The following is a 22589-nucleotide window of genomic DNA, read 5'->3' as shown; positions in this document are numbered from 1 at the left end:
GCTTCCCTCGAGGAGAGGTTTCCTCCCAATCCGGATGACCGAGACCCCAGGCACCCCACGGACCTGGGCTCTCCCGCCTACCGCCCCAAGGCCAAGGGCGGCCCGGAGCGGAAAGAAGGCCACATGGGGCCTTCAGATGCTGTGCGCCCGGAGACCACTTCGGTCCCCAGACCGGCCCTATTCCAAGCGAGAGACTGAGATCGGGCGTGCCAAGGACCGGGGACACAAGAGGGCCGGGCTTGGGGGTGGTGGTGCCGAGTTTAGGAGGTGACAGGAGGGCTGTTTCTGACCCCTGTGCAGTGTGCAGAGATGCGTGTCCGACTCGCGTGTGGCTGTAGTCACGTGTGATTTACGGCTCACTTGTGTATAGTGATTCACATGGATGATTCACAAGTAGGAATGCGGGTGCCCTGTGGCCAGTTCTGGCTGAGAGAGAGGATGAAAGAGTCTTGGGGGAAGTTGGGGAGTGGGTGGACAAGGGCCCCAGGGCATCAGTCGGCCCCTGACCAGGAGCAGATCAGTGTCCCAGTCATACAGGCGTCACCTAATCCCTGTCTCCCTCTCGGCATCTGGTCCTTCCCTTCCCAGTGGGACCCGGGCTCCTGACAATGATCTGGGTGAACCCGGTCCTGCCAGTCAGAGGGACCGGCTGTGCCAGATGCAAACAAACAACTATTAGGGCGAAAGGCTGTGGGCGGGAAGAGGGAGCCCTCAGCTAGCAACAACAGAGAGCTTCTGGAGCCAGCAAGCCAGCGAGTGAGCCCTAGAGCATCCCAGAGACAGCTGGACTTTTCCTCAAAGGCCTATCCTGACCCCCAGGCTCTGACACAGCGGCTCAGCAGCCCAGCCATGCCTGGCCTGCAGCTCACCTCCTCCAGGCCGGCTGCCAGGGGCATCCTTCCTTCCCTCCCATTAGGGCCGTGTACCGTGTGTGTGTGGGCACTGCTCCCTACCTGATGGCCGGCACACTGGACAACATTTTTGTCACACTGGTGGGCACATGTGGTGAGAGCCCCAAGCGGCGGCTGGATCGCATGGGCAGTGGCTTCGCCCCTGGAGAGAGGGAGGAGCCACCCCGAGGAGCAGAGCGGACAGGGGACCCTGAAGGAGGAGAGGGTCTTTCCTCCAGAGCTCATCAAATCCTGCAGAACTCAGGATGCCGGTCCTGACCTCATCACTACCCCTATTCTGGTCTTGTCTTTTCTGGGGATGATAAACCCTATCCAGGCAGGGCTGTGGAGAAGGAGCCCTGGGCAGTGGCTCCGGAGAATTCCACTGGCTTCCTAGCTCCTCCTCCAGTAACTGAAGGTGGGCTTTGGGGAAGGCGCTTGCCCTCTTTGAGCCTGGGTTTCCTCTTCTCTGGAAGGGGTCCACCTGCCTCTGCCAGGCCCCAGGATTGTTTGCTGCTGGCCTACATAAGGTGAGGGCTCCAGGGAGGCTAGGGAGATCCAGAATCCACTCTGCTCACACAGGACTCCTGCAGCGCCGTGGCTGCTACTGCCTGGATGAAGGATGCCTTTTTCTAATTCATGCAAAGGCACCACATGGGTTACGGTCAGCTCGGGTTTATATGTCAGACTAGGTGTCGGTGTAGTCGCACTTTTCAAGGTGCAAGGATGACGTTGGCAGTTCCTTGCCTCTCAACTGCTTGCTCTCTTGCCCCCCAGGTGCAGAAGTACAAGGTACGCTGCTCAGAGGAGCTGGGTGAGCTCTTGCTGCTGCGGCTCCACAAGGAGCGCTACGCTTTCTTCCCCAAGGACTCCTGGTACTGCAGCCGTATCTGCATCACTACCCCTGGTGGTACTCTTTGCCACTTTCCCTGCTATCAGTGGATTGAGGGCTACTGCACCATAGAGCTTCGACAAGGAACAGGCGGGCCAGAGGCAGGGGCTGGCCTGGGCTGCAGAAGACATCTGCTGGGATCAGGGGGAGCTCTCACAAGAGCCCAGGGTGTAGGGAATAGGGCTGGAATTAGGGTAACTGGAACTCAGGGCTCCCAAGTAGGTGCTTTCTGAAAATATAAGCCTCTAACGCCCTGAAATGCAGGGGCTTTCTGGGCAGTATTTACCCACCACCCCCCAGACACACAGAGACTAGGCACACACACACTTACATACACTCACACCACTCAGAAACACACACACACAGATATGTGTGCTCACCACTGACACCCTCTGCCCTTCCCCAGAGCCAATTCCTCTGAGAGGAATTAACCTGCAAGCTGAGTTACTGAATTTCAACAGGGGGAGAAGCCCTGAATGTTTAGAGAATTTAGCTGGAGAGGCCCTGGCCACTACCACTGGCTTTTCTGGTATGGATGAAGTCCCTGTGAGGGGCTGTTCAGATTCTTTCTTGAATTTGGGGGACGTTTCAAGGTTGCTGGGCTGAAGGTCCTTCAGCCCCTGGACCCCCATATCTCCTGAGCAGCTCTCTCATCTGCAGAGGCAAGACTAAGGCGAGTCCGAGCGTGGAGATGAGTCTTAGGCATGAGAGATGATGTTCTAGGTCAAGGTGAAGCGAGTGAACATCACCCTTGCTAGTACTGTGAGTTACTCATAGACTTCACTCTGAATCCCCATCTGTCATCACAGCACATCCACCCATCACTTCACAAAATATACTCGTTCATCAGTCCTTTGTCAAGTGCATATTATATGCACGGTGCCAGGCACCATGCTGGATGCTGGGAATACACAAAATGAATACGACGTGTCTTCTGCCCCCAAGGAGCCAAACATGCAAACAACTAGGAAGATTGTTCTAATCTGGGGGTGAGGTTGTCCTGAATCCCTTCTACTGATGAATGCACAAAGAATGTGGGACATCCGTGTCACTGAGGGATGGGGTTCAAGGGTTGGGGGGTTCAGGACAGGCATGCTGGAGGAGGTGTCATTTGACAAGAGACTTACCAATGAGTAATTTTCATTTCTCACGGCAAGAACTATTTGTCAGGACTCCCTTCCCCTCCTTCTGGATCACAGGAAATGGGAACTCCAGGCCCGACAGGAATGCTACCGGTGAGGGTGGCCTAATTTGACCTCTTTGCTATCTTAATCTGACCTCATCCTTAATCAGACTGGTACTAACTCTAAACTCAATTCCAACTTTGGCGGCCCAGCTCTGATCACGACCCTCATTTAAACCTAACCTTAATCTAATATTGACCCTGAGCCCAGACCCAAAATGCCAGTACTGACAATTGTCCCAACAACATCAATGAACCCACACTCAACCCCAGCTGTCCTGATGTGACCCAGATACCAGACATGACCCTAGGATTGACCAACTTCAGCCCATCCTCAGCCTCACCCCCAAACCAGCCATGATCTTGATCTCAACACAAACCCAACTCTAAACCAGTGTGGACATTCATGTCATCCTCAAATGCTACCCTGATCTGAAGCTTAGTGCCTTCAGGAAAAAAAAAAACAACTTTAATTCTTTGTCATCTACCCAGAAAATGGGTGGTTTCTGGGAGTTTTAAAGTCATATCTTTGAAAGCTAAGGTTCCTGTTTACCCTAAGCTTCACTTGCCACCTCTGACCTCTTTCCCCTGGAAGCTGGAAAGTCTACGCCTGCCCCTGGCTTCCCGGGCATTGTAGACGTCAGCAGCTTTGAGGAGGTGGAGTCAGATAAGAAATTTGCTTTGATCAAGAGGGTGCCTTGTGCAGACCAGGGCGACAGGTGAGGGTGAACTGAGATTTGGGGAAGAAGCTGGAGGGGAGTGAAGGGTCTGTTGTGAGGACTGGGTGGGCGGCCTGGAAAGCAGCATCGGTGACAAACGCAGTTTAATTCAAGTGTCTGGAGAAGAATGGGTGGGGATGGTCCCTGGGGTCTGGCAGAGAGGAGGGGAGAGGGCAGGGGAGGAGCCTGGAGTGAGGGGAGGCCTGGGGATTCTGGGGGAGGAGAGAGGAGAGGAATTAAGGGGAGGGGGCTGCAGGTCCCTCTGACTGGTTTCTGTCTTTCTGCTCCCTCCACTCCCCAGCAGTGGGAATAGGTACCTGCCTGGCTTTCCCATGAAAACTGACATCCCGTCCTTGCTGTCCATGGAACCCAATATTCGCTACTCGGCCACCAAGACAAGCTCGCTGCTCTTCAACGCCATCCCTGCGTGAGGCCACTGCCCTCTCCGCACTCCTGCTCACTCTTCCTTCAGCCTCTGTCCCTTTGATGCACATCCATGTCTCTGCCCCCAGTGTCCCATCTCCCTGTCTCCAGTCTCCCCTCTCCTTGTCCCCAGTCTCCCCTCTCCCTGTCCCACCACCCCGTCTCCACTCTCTCTTTAAGCAACTCCATTCTCTAGCTCCCCATCACCACCTCTTTGCTCTTAATTATCCCTTCTCTTTCCATTCCTCAAATCAATAGAATTAATTGAGCACCTACTCAGAGCAGAGCATGGTCCCAGGCACTGTTGGTGGGACCATGTTGAGTAGGACCAGAGAGGCCCAGCCCTTAAGATTTAAGGAGGTGGTCAGGCCACCTCAGGTTCAATTTCCAGACCAAAACTTTCTAGCTTTATGACCTTGATTTTCACTTAGCCTCTAAACCGTTTTCTCATTTGTAAAATGAAAATAATATTCATATCTACCTCATAGGTGTGGGGGAGACTTTAATGTGCTAACATCCAGCACAAAATAATCTCTCAATAGAGGTTGCTGAGTAGTATTAGGATAGAGTTTTGGCCAGGAGGAACTCACAGTCTCCCTCGGGAGACGTGCAGCACAGTTAATCAGCAATCGGAGGGGTCACAAGCAGCTCAAGTCTGAGGCTGTGAGTGTGATGTGGCTGGAGGGGGTACAGCTGACATCTAGTGCACAGAGGAGGCGGGTCAGCGGGGCTCAGGAGGTGGTTGCTGGGGAGACACGTGGGATTGAAGCTTTGGGCGGGGGGGCGGGGGGGGGAGGATCAGTGAGGGGAGAGCGGGTGGGCTCTGGGCAGACCCAGGTCAGTATGGCAGGAGGAGTGCAGGGCTCTGCCATCTGCGCAGGGGCTGCATTAGGAGGCCCAGAGGAGGCCAGGGCGAGGAGCCGGATCCTCGTGTTCTGGGCTTTGGTGCCAGAACGGTTCTTCTGGAGAAGCACTAGTGGGAGGGGATGCAGAGGTGAGGCGGAGTGTGGAGCTTGAGTGTGTCCACAGTGGATTGGGGTGCACAGGCAGACACGGGGGCTCAGGCTTCAGGACAAGGACCCGCTGAGAGGCCCTGGCAGGGCTAAGGGACCAGGGGAGCATCCCGGAAGGTAGAGTCACCTGAGTTGGTCCCCGGATGGATATGCGGGTCTAGGCAAGGGAGGGCCCAGGAGACCACGTGGACAGCCTGTGTGAGGCTCAGAGAAGGGCCCATGGGAAGAGGAGCTGGCGTTTGGCAGCCATGTGGTCATTTACAGAGGGGAGGGAGTCACTGGGTTTTAGTGTGAGGTGACTGCAGGGTGTCCTGAAGGACATGTGTGGCAGGCCTTGGAAAAGGAAGGCCTGTTCTTTCTTCTCTCTTGCCTCCTCAGCCTCTGCTTTAATGACCAAGCTCCCATCCAGTTTTTCCCATCCCCAGGTCCTGAGTGGGCAGGCGCTCAGCAAAGACCCATGGAAGGAGGAGTGAGCGGCTTAATGAGCACGTAGGAAGCTGCCCTTGGGCTTGTCAGGTTACTAAGGCCCCTGCGCCCTCTCCAGGTGCCCACACTCTTCATGGCACATCAGCATCCTTCCACAGCCTACCTTACTGACCAACTGCCATAACCTCCTAACCTATGTTCCATTCCCTTCCACTTGACTTGGCCTAGCTAGTGAGCAATTATTACGAACTGGGTATGTCAGGCATACACAGCCCAGTCCTGGCCCTAAGGAGCCCACAGTATACTAGGAGCTGATTTGAGTACACTGTAGGATAATAAAGGGAGTGATGTACTTAAGGGTTTACGATGGAACGAAGGAAGTCATGGGTACTTTGTGAAAGACACACACAAGGCGTGTGTTTGGGGAGCCATCAGGCCATGCTTCATGAAGGACTTTGCATCTAAGATGCACACAGAAGAACAGATAGGTTTGATACTAGGTGGAGATGTAGCAGAAGGTTTTCTAGAAGAGGCACAGCTTGAACAAAGCCCTGGACAGGGGAGAAAGCTGACTTCATTTCAAGCATTTTTTTCTGATTATAAAATAGTACATGCTCATTGTAAAATAATTAAAACAGTACCGACATCCACAAAGTGAAAAGTGCCGGCCCGTAGGTTGGCAAGCCCACTTTTACTGGTTCAGTGTACAAAGTACATCTCTGGCTATGTTTAGCAAGAAGGCTGTGACTGGACTGGTTAGTGCAAAGGGTGGGAGAAAAAGCTAGAAAGGTTGTAGAAATCAGCCGGTGGGGAGCTTCCTAGGCAGCCTGAGCAGTTGGGGCTTTGTCATGTGGGTGGAGGGGGACCAGGGAAGGTCTGTGACAAGCTGAGAGCTTGGAGAAAGCAGGACGAAACACCAATGAGGAGACTTGTCTGCACCCTGCACGCCACCTTTGCACACACATGTGGAGTCACCCCTACAAAGCCTCAAGTAGCCTCTAGACTTTTCTCCCATGTGGACTGTTAGGTACCTCTTCTCTGGGCGCTGACCTCGTCAGATCCCTCCAGGCCTCTAGGCTGGGGGCACAGTGCAGTTGGCAGCCCCTAGCCCCCCTGCCCACCCCCACTTCCCCTCCCACAGGTCCCTGGGCATGAAGGTTCTGGGTCTGCTGGACCGTAAGGGCTCCTGGAGGAAGCTGGATGACATCCGGAATATCATGTGTTGCCACAAGACCTTCACCTCAGGTGTGCAGAGCCAGGCAGAGATGTCCATCCTCCACCCTACCCCATACTCAGACCCCTCCGCCCCATCCTGGGAAAGGGCCTTCTTCTGGCCCTCTCAGGGGGACTGCTGGATCCCAGAGGGAGGGGCTCCTGGCTTCACTGGTGGCAATCTCCCAGATTCCCCTCAGGAACCAATCTCTCCTCCCTCTGGGAGGGGACAAGAATAAGTGAGTGGGGACAGAGAGAGGGTCACGGGTCACTTAGGAGTCCTGATCCTGATCAGATGCACTTGCCTCTCTTCCCCCACCCCTGCCACCAAGAGTTCTGGGCTTTGGGGCCAGACTTTGGTTCAAATTCCTGCTCTGCCACCCAACTGAGCAAGTCACTCTACCTCTTGGAATTTCGGTGTCCAGTGTTAAACTGAAGATATAATTATACCTACTCTCATAGGATTGTTGGAAGGAAAGGCTAAACCACGGTGATGAGCAAAGGGCTGGGTTGAGCATGATCTAGTGAAGCAGTTTCCAGCTCAACTGGCCCCCCTCTGTTGTCCCCTAGAGTACGTCACTGAGCACTGATGTGAAGACCACTTCTTCAGATACTAGTACCTGAACGGTGTCAATCCTGTCATGCTCCACTGCCTCTCCAGCTTGCCCAGCAAGCTGCCTGTCACCAGTGACATGGTGGCCCCCTCGCTGGGACCAGGCACCTGCCCGCAGACAGAGCTAGAGGTGGATGAGTTGTCAGTAGGGAGAAGGGATGGGTATGGAGGGTAAGGGTGGGATGGCTGCATCCAGCCTGCAGGCCTCGACCCCCAGCCCTGCGCCTTTAAGTAGAGCAGATATGGGTGAGAGCCAGATGGGGCTCAGGCTTGAGGCGTGAGATGGGGCCTGCTGAAGTGGTATGAGTGAGCATGACAGCCTGGAGGAGGAGGCCCTGTCCCTGTTCTGGGGCCTCCAAGATCCCAGGTGCTGAGGCCTGAAGAAGGCTGTTTTAGGACAGGCCAAAGGCAGCACCACTAGAGGAGCAAGAATGATCCTTGAGAACTAGAAACTCCGAGGGTGTGGGAGGAGATGACGGCCCAGTCAAGCCCTCAGGCATCCTCCAGGAGGCTGGAGATGGGGTTGGTGGATTCCCCTCCTGTGTTGATTTTGCTGATACTGGATACAATGAAGTCATCTCACTTGAGAGAATAGGAAGGACCAGGTATGGGGAAAGGGAGAGAGTATGCCGGCTTGTCCAAGCTGCTGGGAAGCCAGGTGAGAGGCTGCACAACGAACGACTCAGCTGGACCTCATTCCGGACATTTTGGGAAGGGTGGGGTACCCAACACTAGCCTTTAGTGCAGGCACCAATAATTACTGAGACCCAGGCTGGAGTGGGAGCGGCCAGAGAACGGAGGGAAGCAGAACGCGGGTGGGGAGAGCACTCTAAGGCTCCGTGCAACTTCCCCAGAGGGGGCACATCTTCCTAGCGGACTACTGGATCCCGGCAGAGGTCCCCATCCCCTGCATAAACGGCCGCCCGCAGCCTCCCCACTCTGCCTGTTGTGGCTCAACCCCCAGGGGGCGCTGGTGCCCTTGGCCATCCAGGTGAGCCTGGGGCCGGGCTCTGGGGGGTTGCGGGGAGGGGGGGGGCGCGCGGCGAGGCTGCGGGGGCGGGGCCTCAAGGGGCACACTAGCAGTCTAGAGCCTCAGCCCCTTATTATTCCTGGACGCAGCTCAGCCAGACCTCCGGGCCAGGCAGCCCCATTTTTCTGCCCACTGACTCCGACTGGGACTGGCTGCTGGCCAAGACGTGGGTGCGCAACTCGGAGTTCCTGGTGCACGAGAACAACACGCACTTTTTGTGCACGCATTTGCTGTGCGAGGCCTTCGCCGTGGCCACGCTGCGTCAGCTACCGCGCTGCCACCCCATCTACAAGGTCTGGGTGACCCCCGGGCGGGGCCAGAGGGAGCGGGGCCGGGGCGGCCTTCTCCCCTGATCTTCGGCTCCTGTGATCTCAACCCGCTCGCAGCTCCTGCTTCCGCACACTCGCTACACGCTGCAGGTGAACACCGTCGCACTCCACGCTGCTCAAACCAGAGGGCCTTGTGGACAAGGTGCGGCCTCCCGGCTCCCCGCCCGCCCCTTCCAAGGGGCTCCTTCCCGAGGGCACCTTGCCCCGCCCACAAACCCTGTCTCCCTTCCTTCGATCCCACCCACCGGCCCCACCTCCTCGGGCTCGGGTTCCAAAGGCTCCTAGAGTTGGACGAGGCACCCCGGCCTGAGCCCCGGCCTGCCCGGCCTTCAGTTATTCTTCTAGTTCCCACGTACCTAAGGATTACCGCCTACGCACGTAGTAAGGCCGCAACCTGCGCAGCCCATGTCGTGCTCTCATGGGTGTTTGATCCTTGGTCTTGGACTGCTCGATTAACTAAAAAATGCCCTCTGCTGAGTCACTAGACCAATCTCATCCCCAGGCACTGGGGTGGGGCATGGGCCGGTCTGGGAGCCCAGCTGTGTTCTGTCCTCAGGTCACGTCCATCGGGAGGCAAGTCCTCCTCTACCTCATGAGCACCGATCTGGCCCACTTTACCTACACCAATTTCTGCCTTCCAGACAGCCTGCGAGCCCGCGGCATCCTGGATACCCCCAACTACCATCACCGAGACGACGGCCTGAAGGTCTGGGCCTGAAGGTCTGGGCGGCCATTGAGAGGTGTGGGCCCGGGACCTGCAGCCAATCTGGCCCAGGGGCAGGGTGGACCCGTGTGCTCGTGCAGGCTGGGGCGCTTGATGCTGGGGGTTTCAGGTGTCCTCAGGCCCAGCGTGGGGCACCTCAAGGGTGAGAGTTGCGGTTGGGGTTCCTTATGAAATGGCAGGTAGCCATGGGCTGAGGAGGGGCTGGGCTGTGTGTGAATGAGCAGAGGACCGGAAGGACGGGCCGTCCAGAGGAGTCAGGGCAGCAGCAACAGCTAGGTGTGGGCTGGGGCCTTTAGGTGGGCAGGTCTTCCCTTCTCCTGGGTGCTGAGTGGCGAGGGGACACAGCATGTCAGGCTCTCCTCGGTGGCCTCTCTGGAGTGGGGGTGAGACTTGAGGCAAGCCTGGGCACTGGGGTTCCAACTGAATCTGGGGGTCCCCACTGAACCCCCATGGACTCTCAGTGGAATCTGGGCAGCTGGCTCTCCCTGGCCTGAGCAGCACTGGGCCTTGGTTTTCAGGCGAGGCCGGAGCCCAAGGTCACTGCCGTAGCAGGGACATCTCTTTCCTACAGTTTTGTCTCAGAAATCATGGCCTACTATTACCCCAGTGATGCATCTGTGCAGCAGGATTCGGAGCTGCAGGCCTGGGTTGGAGAGATCTCTGCTCAGGAGTTCCTGGGCCAGGAAAGCTCAGGTATCCCCTCCCCATCCTCCAAACCCACCGTCCCCCTTGGCCCTACCATGACCCAGTTCTTATTCATTGACAAGCCTTGGAAGTACATGCTGTTGTTAGCCCCACCAGGCAGATAAGGAACAGGCACAGAAGGCTGCACAGGTAGTAAGTGGCAGAGGCAGGATCCAGAGCCAGCGCCCAACATCTCCAAAGCCCTTGCTTTCAGCCACTACATGGTGCCTGTCTAGTCCCTGCTCGACCTTTACCACCCATTCACCTCCGCTTGCTGAGGTCTGAGGATGAGTCACATCATGTGGTAGGAGCCATCTCCAGCTGCAAGTACTAAGGACTCTGGACTCCTCTCTCATACCCTCTTACGCCCGTCCTGCCGGGTGGCCCCTCCAGCCCAACCTCTCTCACTTTTGGCTTCATGGAGTAGCTTGGTACTGCTGTTGCCTGATTCCTCCTTATTTACACCTGTCACTGGCCCCTAACTCTCCCCTCTCTTCTGACACTGCCAGAGTGGCCTCTGAGACCCACCAACACCAGTGGCCCCCTCTCAGGCCTCCTTTGCTTAGTCCTCCCTTCCTTAAAGTCTTCCCTTTGCTCCACGGAGGACGTGTCCTTCAGAACCTCCCACTTCTTTCAGGCCTTCTGCCGCCTCCCCATCCCAGCCCTGGCCGGAGGGTGGAAGACTGTCACTGCCTGGGATGTCTTCTCTTGGCAGGGATGTGACTTTTAGCTGACTTAGCACTTTTGATGGCCACCCAGAGGAATTCCCGTTGGGGGAGACCCAGGAAGGAGGCGTGGTCTCAGGTCACCAGGAAACAGAATGAACGGCTGGTGTAGCCCTACCTGTAATGGGCTCCAAAGGTTTTTTGTGTTTTTTGTTTTGGCCACTCTGCAGCCTGTGGGGATCTTAGCTCCCCGACCAGGGATTAAACCTGCACTCCCTGCATTGGAAGAACGGAGTCTTAACCACTGGACCATCAGGGAAGTCCCGGCTGTTTTTTTTTTTTTTAAACAAAATTTTGAACATACAGAAAAGTATAGGATATGATGTAATGAACACCCATTTACCCACCACCTAGACACAGTTCCTAACATCTTGCCATATTTGATTAAGCTGTTGCTTTTGCTTATTGCTGAAGTCTTTTAAGGTAAATTACATACATTTCATATTTTACCCCTAATTGCTATGCATCTCAAAAAAAACCCCAAACAAACCCACGATGCCGCTTTTCTACACAACCGCAATGCTGCCATCATATTTAACAAAATTGACAATAATCTCCAACATCACCCTCTTACCAGTCCATATTCAAATTTCCTCACTTGTCCCATTCTCCCTCAGCTGATCCTGCTGATTCTGGAGCCAGTCAAGGACCACATGACACCTTTGTTTGTTTTGACTCTAAAGCCTCTCTCACTTTAGCACAGGCCCCTCCAGCCTTTCTGAAATCACATGACATCTCACAAGGGCTACTGAAAAGCTAGGACTAGTTGTTCTGCAGAATGTCTCACCTTCCAAATTTATCTAATTGCTTCCTCATGATGTCATTCCTCTACCCTCTGTGTATTTTGTCAACCGGAAGCAATACCTAAAGGTTAAATGTTTGGGGCAAGAGTATTTCTCCAGTGATGCTGTGTTCTCTGCATCGCATCATATTGGGAGGCATGTGACGTCAGGCTGTCTCACTATGAGTGATGCCAAGTGTGACTTCTGGGTTAAGGTGGTGACAGCCAGGTCTCTTTTGGATCTTTTAAAGGGCAGCCCCTCCCTGTGCTTTGCACCCCTACTATTAATCAGGGGCGTCCTGATCCTGACTGCTTCTCCTCCAGGGACAGCTATTTTTCTCTTTGGGGTTATCTGTTTCCTATTCAAGACCCAGAGCGGGATCAACTCTCTGATCTTTCTTTATTCAACTTGTCTCTGATTTAATACATCAGGACATCCTTCAGATAGACAAACATCTCTTCCAAACAGCCCAAAGTAATTCTAGACTCATGTTTTAAGGTAAAACACATTCATTCATTAACCTCAGTCAGCATGCCTCTTGCTTCCATATTTCAAAGGGAAAAAACAAACAATATGCACTACAGAAAAATGCCCGTAGACGGTCTGTCTTTGCTTTTTTATTCTAGCCACCATGAACAGAACATTCAGAAGATTCCCACACACTCCCAGGACAGACACCTGGTCCTTCCTCCAAGCCTCTCTGCTCTGTTGCATCAGCCTCTTTCCTGTCATCCTGACTCCAAACCCTGGAGCCATCTTGACTCATGTTCCCCGATGTCTTCCTCTCTCCCTACATCCAGTAGGGTGGCTAATCCTATTGTCCCCATCATTTTCTACTGTCACCGTCCGAGTCCCAGTCCTCTCACTACTCGTGCGTTGTGGCAGCCGCCTCTCAACCCGTCCCACCCCTCCCAGCCTCTCGCTGCTCGCCTGCCAATTCAATTACTGGGGCCACTGCCCCAGTAATCCTCTGAAACACTGCCCAGAAACTACCCTGCCTGGCACACTGCTGCAGCCTCACCTCCAATTAAGTCTGCTCCTTTTCCCTCACGTTGTTTATGCCTCCGTGCCTTCCCACTCTGGCTTCCTACCCTCTCACGCTTTCACTTCATTCAACCAGTAAAATTTATTAAGTACTGTTAATATTTATTAAGTATTGTTCGAGGTGCTGGGGTTCAGCAGTGAACATGACAGACAAAAATCCTGGCCTTCATGAAGCTTAACATTCTTGTGGGGAGATACAGATAATAAACTAGCAAATATGTCAGGTGGTTATGAATACTAAGGAGAACAAAAGAGCATCAGGGGATATAGTGGGTCGAGGTAGGGGGGATTATTTCAGGTAGGTGGTCAGGGAAGGCCTCTCTGAGGAGGTGATTTTTTTTTAAAATAAATTTATATATTTATTTATTTTTGGCTGTGTTGGTTCTTTGTTGCTGCTCACAGGCTTTCTCTAGTTGCAGAGAGCACGGGGCTCTAGGTGTGTGGGCTTCAGTAGTTGTGGCACGTGGGCTCAGTAGCTGTGGCTCGCAGGCTCTAGAGCACAGGCTCAGTAGTTGTGGCATATGGGTTTACTTGCTCTGCAGCGTATGGGATCTTCCCCAACCAAGGCTCGAACCCATGTTCCCTGCATTGGCAGGGAACTGCGCCACCAGGGAAGTCTCTGAGGAGGTGATGTTTGACAGAGATGTGAAGGAAGGGAGAGAGCTAGTTCTGTGGATAACCGGGGCAAGAGTGTACAGGCAGAGATGGAGTCAGTGCAAAGGCCCTGAGGTGGGAGTGTGCTGGTGGGTTTGAGGAATCAGAAGACCCATGTGGCTGAGTAGAGTCAGAGGGAGAAAAGTAGGAAAGGAAATTAAGTTGGAGAAGGAATGAGAGCCAGATCAAGCAGGGCCATGGCGAGGCAAGTGAGGTGGGAAGCCCTTAGTGGGCTTTAGCTAGGGGTGACCTAATTGGATTTATGATTCTAAAGGATCACTCACTCCAGCTGTCACGTGAAGAACAGGCTATCAGGGGCAAAGGCGGAAGCAGTCAGATTCATCCAGGAGCGAGATGCTGGAGACAGGGTGGCATGGAGACTGGAGGTGATGGGACGAGATTGGTTTCTGCAAGAATTTGCTGACTTGTGCGGTATGAGATAAAGAGAGGAGCCAGCGCACGGATTTTGGCGGGAGCACCTGGACAGAGAGCACCGAAGTGGGACCACTGGTGGGGGAGGGGGAGATGGGTTTGGGGAGCGTGCGGGGTAGGGAGTTAAGCATTAGGCTTGGCAGGTGTCAAGTCTGGGATGCCTCATAGACACTCAGGCAGAGGTATCAGGTAGTAGCTGACACCCACTGCTGAGTCCAGAGTTCAGCGGCCAGGAGGAGGAGAGATGTGAATTTGGGAATCCTCAGCCAGTGGGAGGTGCTTCAAGCCACAGTCTTGAATGAGACCACTGAGGTACAGAGAAAAAAGGACCAGGGGCTGAGCTTGAAAATGCCTTCCTCTGTCTTCTTTTCTCCATTCAAAGCTCACCCATTCTTCTACCCAGGGAGGCCCTTCTCTTCCTCCAGGAAAGTCACCCCTAACCACGCCAGCCCCAGTGCCGAGCCTGCCCTGCCTGCCCTCTCCTCAAAGAGCCAAGCCCTGGCCTTAAAGCTTCCCTCTGCTTCTACCACTGCAAGCTTATAAGTAGCACCCTCTCTGGCCATCTGTCTCTGCCACTAAACCCAGCAGTGGAAGATCTGCTCCTGAGCGCTCAGACAAATCGTGGTGAGCTGGGCAGAATTAAGTCATTAAGCACTACTATGGGCGGCAGAAAGAAGTGCCTTGGTGTTCAAGGAGGGGCAGCTTGGCTGTCACGCTGAGTCCACTGGGTTCTTCGGTTGTGAGCTCTGCCAACTGGGCATTTTCTGGTCCCGTCCCAGTACCCCCTTCAGAGACCACACCTTGGTGAAGACCATCCCTAACCTCAGCCCAACCCTAATCCTTGTCTAAAGACAGTGGTGGCCACATGTTCAGTACGCACGGCTCACTCTCTGCCTGCGGTGAACCCCAGCCCTGGGGAATCTGGTCCCCTCCATCTGCACCCTCTTCCCTTCCTCCCACACGCAGGCTTCCCATGCAGGCTGTGCACCCCGGGAGAGCTGGTGAAGCTCCTCACTGCAGTCATCTTCAACTGCTCCGCCCAGCATGCCGCCGTCAACAGTGGGCAGGTGAGGCTGCGGAGGGCGGGCCTGGGGGGCACTGGGTCACGCGACATTAGGCCCAGCAATGGACATGAGGCCAGAGTTCGGGTTGAGAGCATGGGAGGGTTGGAGCTGTGATGGGTTTATGAATAGGGCTGGGCACTGGGGCTGGATGATGACTGGAGTGGAGCTGGGTCCAAGCTTGTAATGGTGACTCGAGTTGGGTTGTGGAGGGAGTGGAACTTAGGGGCTGCTGTCTCGGATGGGCCGCGGCCAAGTGGAGTAGCAGCCTGCTCTGTGTGTGGGGCCAATGCAAGACCCGTTTCTCGGGTGACCTCTACTCTGGGTCTTCCTCCCTCCTAGGTGACTCACTCCACCCAGTCCTGGAACATTGGGTGGGGAATGACAAGGGGTGACCCAGGCTCCTGCCACCCTTCTGGAACTTTCAACCTTATACCCCTCCCTCTCTTCCCTCTCCATGACCCCCTTATTTCCCAACTGCAAAATCTGGGGTGGCACGTGCAGGAACAGGGATGTTGAGAAGGGAGAGGGTCCTCTTCCTCTGGCCAACCAACTCCACTGGGGTGGGGTCTCCACAGCATGACTTTGGGGCCTGGATGCCCAGTGCCCCATAATTCATGAGGCAGCCCCCACCGCAGACCAAGGGGACCACCACCCTGAAAAGTTACCTAGACACCCTCCCGGAAGTGAACACCACCTGTAGCAACATTCTCCTCTTCTGGTTGGCCAGCCAAGAGCCCAAGGATCAGGTGTGTTGGGGGGTGTCTAGGGGTGGGGGGAGTCTGCAGGGCCTGGGCAGTGGAGGTGGTGGCAGCTCTCCCAGGGAGTTTGGGAGCCGATAGCTGGCATTTATGCTCACTGCTGAGCTGCCTTGGGTTCTTCAGTTTCTTCAGGAAATGACAGTTGGTCCCCAAAGACATACACCGAAGCAAATACCAGTTTAGTGGCCGGGGCACAACTTCCATCTAATTCACCAGTTTACCAATCTATCCACCTATCCATCCATCTATCCAACCACTTACTCGTCAGTCAACCACTAATCCATTCACCCAGATATCCAGCGCACATCTGCTGGATCCCTCCCATGTGTCAACGCAGTGCTGGGCGCCAGGCTCATAAAGCTGGGTGAGAACGTCCTGCCTTCAAGAATCCTGTGGCCAGGTTGAGGAGACACACAGGAAAATGGAAAAGGGCACCACCGTCTTGTAGGAATTATTCATGAACTCCTCCATTCAATCAGGACTTCCTGAGAACCTGCAATGTGCCAGACACTGGTGGGCAGTTATGAACCTTGATGTCATAAGCTTACAGTCTAGTGACAGAGGTGAGAATGGGGCCCCAGACTTGGGAACCTGACCAAGTCTGGGCGAACCTGGGACAGCTTCTTGGAGGAAGTGACATCTCAGATGAAACCTCTGGGATAGGGAGGGGTTTGGCAGACAAAGGAGGGGCAGGATTAGTTTCTAGGCAGAGGGAAGGACTCTACCAAGTGAAGCCAAGTGAAGGTGAGAGTCTGTCGGTGGGTTTGCAGGACCATAAACGGCTCAGTGTGGGTGCGGTATTTGTTCACAGGACAGAGGGGAACCATTGAAGAGTTTAAGCCTGGGGGTGACGTGGCTAAATTTGTGTTTTAGCGAGGGTGCTTCTGTGGCTGTGCGGATGGATGGGAGCGGCAATTCTGGAGGCAGGAAGGACGGCAAGGAGGCTGTGAGTTAGGCTGGGCCAGGGGAGCAGCCCTTTAATCACCAATTACTATCACCTCCATTTACACACCACGTTACCAGTCATGTCTCTGCCCTCCAGGTCGTGTCCCCAAGCTTTCTGACATTACGTGATATCCTCATCTCTCCCGCTTGCCTCCATTTGGCACAGAGGGTTTCTCTCTCTAACAAGTTTTAACTTATCTCATGCCCGGGAATGCAGGAACTTGTCCCTGGAGGCTGCTTCTCTCTGGTCCCACCTCCCAAGGATCTGGAGACACCCATTTCTGTCCTTATAAAGGAAAAGCTCTCTCTGCTTTTTGTCTACTCACAGAACACTCTGTGGGTACTCTCGATACTCTCAACTCGATTCTTCCAGCCAGAAAATGTGTGTGAGTGCTTCCCACCACCCCAAGCAGTTCTCCGAAACCAGCTGGGTGTCCCATGACTTAACTCGGTTCTGACACTGTCCACCTGGAGATAGTGTCAGATCCCACAGGTCAAGGGCTCAGTCCCACAAGACTGCTCCTCCATTCCACCACCCTCACCCCCTTCAGGTGCCAATCGCAAGTCCAGCTTGTCATCTGAGCTTCTGACCAACCAGCTATAAGAGGTTTCTATGACCCCCTCCTCAGTTTTGATCATTTGCCAGAACAGCTCACAGAACTCAAGCCAAGTTTACTGACTAGATGACGGGCTTATGCTAAAAGCATACAACTCAGGAACAGCCCGATGGAGGAGCTTCACAGAGCGCGGTGCTGGGGAAGAGGCGCGGAGCTCCCCTGCCCTCTCTGGGTCCACCACCCTCCCAGCACATCCACGTGTGCAGCAACCTGAAAGCTCTCCAAACTTGTACGTGAGGGATTTTTATGGAGGCAGCCTTACCTAGGCATGATTGATTAAATTATTGGCCATTGGGGATTCATTCAACCTTCAGTCCCTCTCCTCTCCCCTGAGGCTGCAAGGGTGAAACAAAGTTCTCACCCTCTAATCACAAGGTTGATTCTCCCGGCAACCGGCCACCCCAGGGGCTTTCCAGAAGTCACCTCATTAACATAAGCTCCGGTGGGGTTGAAAAGGGCTTATTATGAATAACAAAAGACACCTTTAACATTCCATCACTTAATGAAATTATAAGGGTTTTAAGAGCTCTGTGCTAGGCACGGGAAGACCAAATATACATTTCTTATTATAAATCACAATGTCACAGTACAGAGAGAAGGGTATACAAGATGATGAGAGTGGAGAGTTCCCTTTCTCATAAGCCAGTGGGAAGTTCAACCCAGAAAGTTCTAACAACAACAACAACAATAATAATAGCACCTATCACTTTCTGAGGATCTACCATGCCTCCGTCATTAAATCAGGTATCTTGTGTACACTATTTCAAAACACAAAATAAATAAGTAGCTATATTTAAAATGCTTAAGACAGTGACTGGCATATAAGCGTTCCATAAATGGCAGCTCCATTTTACAGGGGAGAAAACTGAGATTCAAAGGCACCAAGCAGTCTGTCCAAGGTCACAGCTAGTAAGTAGGCTTTGAACCCAGTCTATCATATTTCTGTGTTCTGCTTTATCAGTAGTGACACTATAGTTTTGGAAATTAGATGTCAATCTGGTAAGTAAGACGTAAAGCTGATTCTTTGAAAAGACCGATAAAATAAAGAAACCAGAAACAATTCAAATCAAGAAAAAAAAAACCCCATAAATGTACAACATCAGGAATGTAAAAGGCATATAGCCACATATTCGAGAAGACTGAAAAAATTTAAAAAAAATTAAAAAGGAGAAGAAAATACTTAGTTTTATGCAAATAAATTTGGAAACCTAAATGAAATAAGTGATTTTTTTAAGAAAACCTAAAATACAAAAAAACCAGAAGAGGTGAAAACCATACATAAATGAAAAAGGTTGTGAAAGATCTGATCCCTCTCCTTGTAAATGGACATTCTATTAAACCTTCAAAGAACAAATAATTCCTAAATCATTCAAACTGCTTGAAAGTGCAGAAAAAAGTAGAAGCTTCCCAAATCATTTTACTGGGAACCCTGATACCAGCACCTGGCAAAGGCAGTGCTCCTGAGAAGTGAGTCTCAGGTAGAGGGTTCTAGTCCCAGATCCACATTTCCCACCTATGTGACCTTGGATATGTAATCGGGCTCTCTAAGCCTCAGTTTCTTTATCTGTAAAGTGGGAATGATAAGAGTACCTGTCTTATAGAATTGTTGTGCCGTTGTGATGGTCCATGTAAAGCCCTTGCAACATCACCTGTAATTAAGAAAATAAAATTACAAACTCATTCCACTTAGCTACAACAATCTTAAAAATATATCAGTAGTCCGTGAAGGCCAACAGTAAATAGTAAAACAATAATACATCATGATGAAATCTAGTTTAATTTAGGAATGAAAGGTTGATTCAACCTTATGCAACCTAACAATACACTTCCTTACATCAATAAAGAAACACCATATAATCATCTCAGTATACGCTGAAAAAACGTTTGATAAATGAGAACAGCCATTACTAATAAAAACTCAGTATAAGATGAAACTTCCGGGACTTCTCTGGTGGTCCAGTGGTTAGGACTTTGCCTTCCACTGCAGGGGGTGCGGGTTCGATCCCTGGTAGGGGAGCTGGGATCCCACATGCCTCGCCGCCAAAAAAAAACCCAAAAGCGTAAAGTAGAAGCAATATTGTACCAAATTCAATGGAGACTTTGAAAATGGTCCATATCAAAAAAAAAAAAAATCTTAAAAAAGATGAAACTCCCTTATGGAGTTTTGATAAAATATATTTCGGAAAACATTGTCCTCATGGTGAAACCATAGAGGTCGTTAAAGTCAGGGACAAGAAAACAAAGCTGTGATTTAACAGTGTTTTGCGAGGCTTCACTGGCGCAATAAAACAAGACAAAGAATATTTTAAACAACAGGATTGTTGGCAACAGTTGTATTGTATGAGCAGTGTGTGCAGGTTCGGAGACTGGCCCCAGGAACCGTGATGGCGAACTGGTTGTGCACTGCGGTCAAGCCCAGATGGGCAGTTCTGCTCCGCCACAGGATGGCACTGACTGAAGTTCACTGCGCTGTTTCTTGACTGTGATTGGCTACGCTGTAAAGCACGAGTGTATGGTGATGCTGCTCATGCTGGCAACATTGGTTGACTGGGAGATGCCTCAGACCTGGTTGTCTTCAGGGGTTTCCATCTGTGAAACTGTGAGGTAACAGGTGTATCCTTGGGCATAATTGCTCGGGCGTGTTTACGTTTGATTTCAGGTGTGTTCTGAATGTGGTTGTATTTAGTTCATAGAGCGGTGGCCCAGGGACAGGAAGGGACCTTTTTAGGGCCCCGTGGGCTGCGGGTGTCCAGGCTGCTCTGCGCAGGTCGCTGGAGTGGTGGTTTGGAGGTTTGAAGGGTTTGCGTTTACAGTAGCCGTGGCTGCGTCACGCCCGCCTTTACAAGCCACTTTGACTGTATTTGCTGGCAAATGTGGTCCTTCATTATTCTCCATCCCGTCCTGAACATCATCCTGACCCCGCACCTGATTTTTCTCCCAGCGGCCCCTGGACACCTACCCGGACGAGCACTTCACCGAGGAAAGGCCTCTCCGGAGCACCGCCATCTTCCGGAGCACCGCCATCTTCCAGAGCCGCCTGACTCAGATCTCGCGAGACATCCGGGAGCGGAGCGGGGGGCCTGGAGCTGCCCTATACTACCTGGACCCTCCCCTCATCGAGAACAGCGTCTCCATTTAACCCCTTCCTCCTACCACGCGGAAAGCCCAAGCGTGAGGAGGCCCAGCTTCTCAGGGTCCTCAGGGCTCTCCCGTCTTCCCTGTTCTCGGTCAGCGTGAACTTTCTCTGCACGTGGGGACCTTTTCCACCCACGGTGGCTCTAGCATCCCATGAACTGGGCCCTGAGCTGCCAGTACAGCGGTGTCCAGGGTGAGAAACCGCTGGCTAAAGTCAAATGCACAACAGGCCCTTCAAAAGGAAGGAACCCCAACACCCCTTGCCCTACTTTGGGCAGGCTCCTGTGAAAGCCTAGCCTACTCCCGCCTTCTGTGAAAACTCTTCCTCCTCCCATTGGGCCCAGGTTGGGACTCTGAGGGCGCCTTCCCAGTCCTCCCCATTCCAAAACTCCTTCTCCTACTTTGCCTCTTTGTTTCCACTTTCCTCCCATCCTAGGACCAACCCAATGCAACTTCCTTCTTTGGAAGAGCCTGGAAACTGGACAAGGAAGGATGTGTGCCCTGGATCCGTCATGTGGTCCACTTTGACCCCAGCATCTTTAGGGAGAGGGTTACAATTAGAGCCCAGCTTACCTGTACCTCTAGCTGTAGTTCTCAGGGCCAGGCTCCCTGGCTTGTGTGTGTGTGTGCGTGTGTGTGTGTGTGTGGAGTCTCTCCCCAGCTCTTTCCTATCCCCACTATCATTCCCCACCATTTTTGTCCTTGAGCCCAGTAAGTTCAATAAAAATCAATATACTTGGCTCCCATTTCATTTTTGTTTTTGTTCCTGTGTGCACGTAGGTGGGTGGGGAACCAAGGGGTTAGAGAAAGAAAGAGCAGCAATGAATCCCTGGATCACCTGCTCTGGAGACAGGAAGCCTCCCAGCTCAACCCACCACCTAGCCAGATCCTACATTCCTTCACCTCCCAGAGTGTGTTATCCATCAGAAGGTGAAGGGATATCCAGACTCAAGGGGCCGATACAAAAAAGTGGGTATTTTGCAAAGCCTGAGAATCCAGCTTCTGGGTGTGGGAGTTGTTAGCATTGCCACTGAGATCTGGTTCCTCTTCTGGACACATGGAGGATTCAACCTCTGGCTCTCTTGTGCATGGGTGGAGTCATGGATGAGTTTTGGCCAACAAGCTATGAGCAGAAGTGATATGGTCATCTCCAGGCTGGAGCATTTAACTGCTGGCATGAGCCCACCAGAGTTCTCTGCTCTCTACCTCTCTGTTCTAGAAGCATGTGATGAGATGTTGCTTCCATCAGCTTCTGTCTCTGAGGGACTAGAGCAGAGCCCCGTGATGACCTGAGCTGGGCATGGAGCTGAGAGAGAAATGAACTTTTGCTGGGTTAAGCCATTGAGATTTTGAGATTATTTGTTGTTGCAGCATAATCTAACCCACCCTGACTGAAACAGATGGTAATCTGGGGGGTCTAATGTTCTCCCTTCCAGCCCTGTAGCCCTTAAAAATTGAGATTTGTGCAGCCCTCAAGCCAGTCATCCACATCTTTCTCCACAGCCACCCAACCTTCCCATTTTCCTGCTTCCCTAGACTTCAGATCTAGCCCCCCTTACCTATTCTGCCTCCGGAGTCAAATTTTGTACCCGACCAAACCCTGGTCACAGTGTCTTTGGGGAGTGGACGTGGGGCAGACTTTGGCTCTGCCAAAGATCGGATTTTCACTTCCTGAACATGTGATACTGGGAGAATAGGATCCCCATGGCATTGTGCATGAAGAGGCGTGTTTGGGGATGTCTCACCTGCAGATTCCAACCTAAGAATTTAGCCAAAATCACCAGTTTCTGCTCGCCTTTGAACAAAATCAAGGAATAAGACATACCCAACGGCGCCCCCTTGTGGCTAGAATAACTATAGCAGGGGCTGGATGTGCCATCCCCGTAAACCTGGGCCTTGACTTAGAACAGCAGGACCGGGATGCGCTGGAAGGATGTCAGGGCACAGTCAGGCAGCTTGTCTTTCCAAGAGGACGGACACTCCTTGGCCTGCACCAAAGTTAGCATTAGAAGACATGCCTCGTCTGCAAATGTCCCAGAGCCAGAGAGGGTGGAACCAGGGGGGATCACCGGAATCTGTTTCCCCAGAAAGCCAGCTTGGAGGGAGATTTACTGGGGAGACACACCTGGCCACACGTAGGATCCTCCGTGGGCTCTGGAAGCCTCTGGGGACAGGATGTGGGGAGGGGGCCCATGTAAAGCTCCAGCCTTGTCAGACAGGTGGTGTCCCTCAGCTTGCACCCTGGACCCCCTCTGTGCTTTTCCGTAAGTCTGGAGGGCAGCTGGTATGGTGTAA

General features: G+C 52.8%; 1 protein-coding gene across 1 annotated transcript; it reads left to right on the top strand.

The window, feature by feature from the left end:
- Positions 1-34: 34 nt before the first annotated feature.
- On the top strand, positions 35-20298 carry ALOXE3 (arachidonate epidermal lipoxygenase 3). The gene is given in 19 exon segments (XM_069540066.1): positions 35-251; positions 865-1057; positions 1664-1876; positions 2940-3017; positions 3561-3576; positions 3578-3684; positions 3986-4111; positions 6688-6791; positions 7329-7501; positions 8226-8292; positions 8295-8362; positions 8491-8694; positions 8788-8834; positions 8836-8872; positions 9287-9456; positions 10026-10147; positions 14742-14842; positions 15415-15585; positions 20101-20298. Coding segments are annotated over 19 exon segments (2412 nt in total).
- The last annotated feature ends 2291 nt before the right edge of the window (positions 20299-22589 follow it).

Source organism: Delphinus delphis, chromosome 19 (assembly GCF_949987515.2).
Source record: "Delphinus delphis chromosome 19, mDelDel1.2, whole genome shotgun sequence".
Taxonomy (NCBI): domain Eukaryota; kingdom Metazoa; phylum Chordata; class Mammalia; order Artiodactyla; family Delphinidae; genus Delphinus; species Delphinus delphis.
This window is presented reverse-complemented; position numbering and strand designations above follow the sequence as displayed.